The sequence below is a fragment of the Rhinopithecus bieti genome, unplaced genomic scaffold (assembly GCF_001698545.2).
Source record: "Rhinopithecus bieti isolate Rb0 unplaced genomic scaffold, ASM169854v2 scaffold_23703, whole genome shotgun sequence".
Lineage (NCBI taxonomy): Eukaryota > Metazoa > Chordata > Mammalia > Primates > Cercopithecidae > Rhinopithecus > Rhinopithecus bieti.
The window spans coordinates 306-2,881 of NW_016810775.1; the positions used below are offsets into that span (position 1 = coordinate 306).

Genomic DNA, 2,576 nt, shown 5'->3' on the forward strand with positions numbered 1-2,576 from the left:
GGAGAATGGCGTAAACCCGGGAGGCGGAGCTTGCGGCTAAGATCCGGCCACTGCACTTCCGCCCGGGCGACAGAGCGAGACTCCGTCTCAAAAAAAAAAAAAGAAAGAAAAGTTGAAGACCTCAGTCAGTTGGGATAGGACCACCTCGGTGTTGCCTGATTCTAGGCTGCTGTTGGGGCCCAGCCTCCTCAGGGCCCTATCTCTGCTGCCATCTTCCCTCAATTCCATCCACCTCAATTCCCTGGCCTTTTGCTTCACAGGTGGCCACTACATGCTCCTGGACCCCAAGAATGCAAGACCCGGACAGAAAGCCGTCCTCCTGAGCCCCGTGAGCCCGTCCTCCGGCTGTCTGAGCTTTTCCTTCCACTACGTCCTCCGGGGCCAATCTCCTGGTGCAGCCCTCCACGTTTACGCTTCCGTCTTGGGTTAGAGCGGAGAATTCACGGGATTTATACTGACCTGGGCACATCTCCCAGGGTTGGCTTGATGGGGAAACATGGGGCATCCCTCAGGGTCTAGGGAGGTATGGAATATGTGTGAGATTATTCCATGAAGTGGAAATCATGGCTGGGAAGGCTCTTTGGGAGGCCGAGGTGGGCAGATCACGAGGTCAGGAAATCGAGACCATCCTGGCCAACATGGTGAAATCCTGTCTCTACTAAAAATACAAAAATTAGCCACATGTAGTCCCAGCTACACAGGAGGCAGGAGAATCGCTTGAACCGGGGAGGCGGAGGTTGCAGTGAGCCGAGATCGTGCCACTGCACTCCAGCCTGGCGACAGAGCGAGACTCCATCTCAAATAAAAAAGAAGGTTGTGCTGGCCTGGCAAGGTGACTTACGCCTGTAATCCTGCACTTTGGGAGGCTGACGCTGGTGGATCACCTGAGGTCAGGAGTTTGAGACCAGCCTGGCTAACATAGAGAAACCTTGTCTCTACTAAAAATACAAAAATTAACCAGGTATTGTGGCACACGCCTGTAATCTCAGCTACTCAAGAGGCTGAGGTAGGAGAATCGCTTGAATCTAGGAGACAGAAGTTGCAGTGAGCCAGGATAGTGCCACTGCACTCCAGCCTGGGCAACAGAGCAAGACTCCATCTCAAAAAATAATGATGATAAATAAACAAAATAAAAAAGAAGGTTGTGCTTTCATTTGGTGGTAATAGTCCCCAACTATACCCTCTGCTCCTCATCCTCCTGGGTATAGTTCAAAGTCATTTCCCAGTCCCCTTAAGCTCACTTCTCCCTCCGATTCCTTTCACTGCAGGGAGCATCCGGAAACACACTCTCTTCTCAGGACAACCTGGGCCCAACTGGCAGGCTGTTTCTGTCAATTACACAGCTGTGGGACGGATACAGGTACAGAGAAGCAAGGGGTCAGGTCCTTGCACATGGTAGGCACACCCAATGTTGAAATAAATTGAGGGGCGTGGTGCTGTGTCTCATGCCTGTATTCCCAATACTTTGGGAGGCTGAGGAGGGAGGATTGCTTCAGGACAGGAGTTCAAGACCAGCCTAGGCAACATAGCAAGACCCCATCTCCACAAAAAAATACAAAAATTAGGCGGGCATAGTGATGTGTGCCTGTAGTCCCAGCTACTCGGGAGGCTGAGGTGGGAGGATCATTTGAGCCCTGGAGGTCAAGGTTGCAGTGAGCTATGATCGCACCACTGCGCTCCAGCCTGGAAAACAGGGCAAGACCCTGTCTGGGGGGAAAAAAAAAATGAATTGAGGGTCTGGGATAGGGAGTAGGGATTCTGGGTCGTGGAATGGAGCCGAGTCAGATCAGGGGCTTAGGGGTATGGGCTGTGCTCACTCCCAGCCCATCTCCCTTTTTCTCCAGTTCACTGTGGTGGGCGTTTTTGGAAAGACCCCAGAGCCAGCTGTGGCAGTCGATGCAACCAGCATTGCTCCTTGTGGGGGTGAGAACAGGCCCTGGGAGGCCCGGATCTCTCAGAATCCGGGGTGGGCTGGGGGAGGGCTGGAGAGTGTCACTCAACTTGCTTAAATATCCTATTTTGATCCCCCAGAGGGCTTTCCTCAGTGTGACTTTGAAGACAACGCCCATCCCTTCTGTGACTGGGTCCAGACTTCCGGGGATGGTGGACACTGGGCCCTCGGACATAAAAATGGACCCATCCATGGCATGGGCCCCATGGGAGGTTTCCCTAATGCAGGTGAGGAGATTGAAGAGCGCTCGCGCCAAGGAATCACTCAGTCTGCTCCCAGGTAGTGGACTGGCTGCTGTGACTGGTGGGAGAAGTTGTTTCGGGCAGGGGGAAGATCAGTCCACAGGTGTTTGTTCGGAAGTTGCCATGGTACCGGAACTGTGGAGCTAGCAGAGTAACTTAAAGATTCTCAGGGCGGGGGGATCACTGAAATCCTAAGAAAACCCAGGCAATCTCACTTCATAGAGCCCAAGGCTTCAAAACCCACCACCTCATTTTCAGTCTAGACATTTATGAGTGGCTCATGCCTGCAAGTCTAGCACTTTGGGAGGCTGAGGCGGGAGGATTGCTTGGGCCCAGGAGTTTGAGCTCAGCCTGGGCAACATAGTGAGAACCCCATCTTTAGG

At 53.0% G+C, this 2,576-nt stretch overlaps 1 protein-coding gene across 1 annotated transcript in view; it reads left to right on the top strand.

The window, feature by feature from the left end:
• Positions 1–271: 271 nt before the first annotated feature.
• LOC108542671 (zonadhesin-like) overlaps positions 272–2,576 on the top strand; it is a gene marked incomplete at its 3' end in the record, with an annotated part of 6,903 nt that continues 4,598 nt past the window's right edge. Inside the window, exons 1-4 of the mRNA XM_017892776.1 lie at positions 272–425; positions 1,269–1,360; positions 1,845–1,923; positions 2,032–2,178. Of these exons, the coding sequence (XP_017748265.1) occupies positions 272–425; positions 1,269–1,360; positions 1,845–1,923; positions 2,032–2,178 (472 nt within the window). The remainder of the gene's footprint in view (positions 426–1,268; positions 1,361–1,844; positions 1,924–2,031; positions 2,179–2,576) is intronic.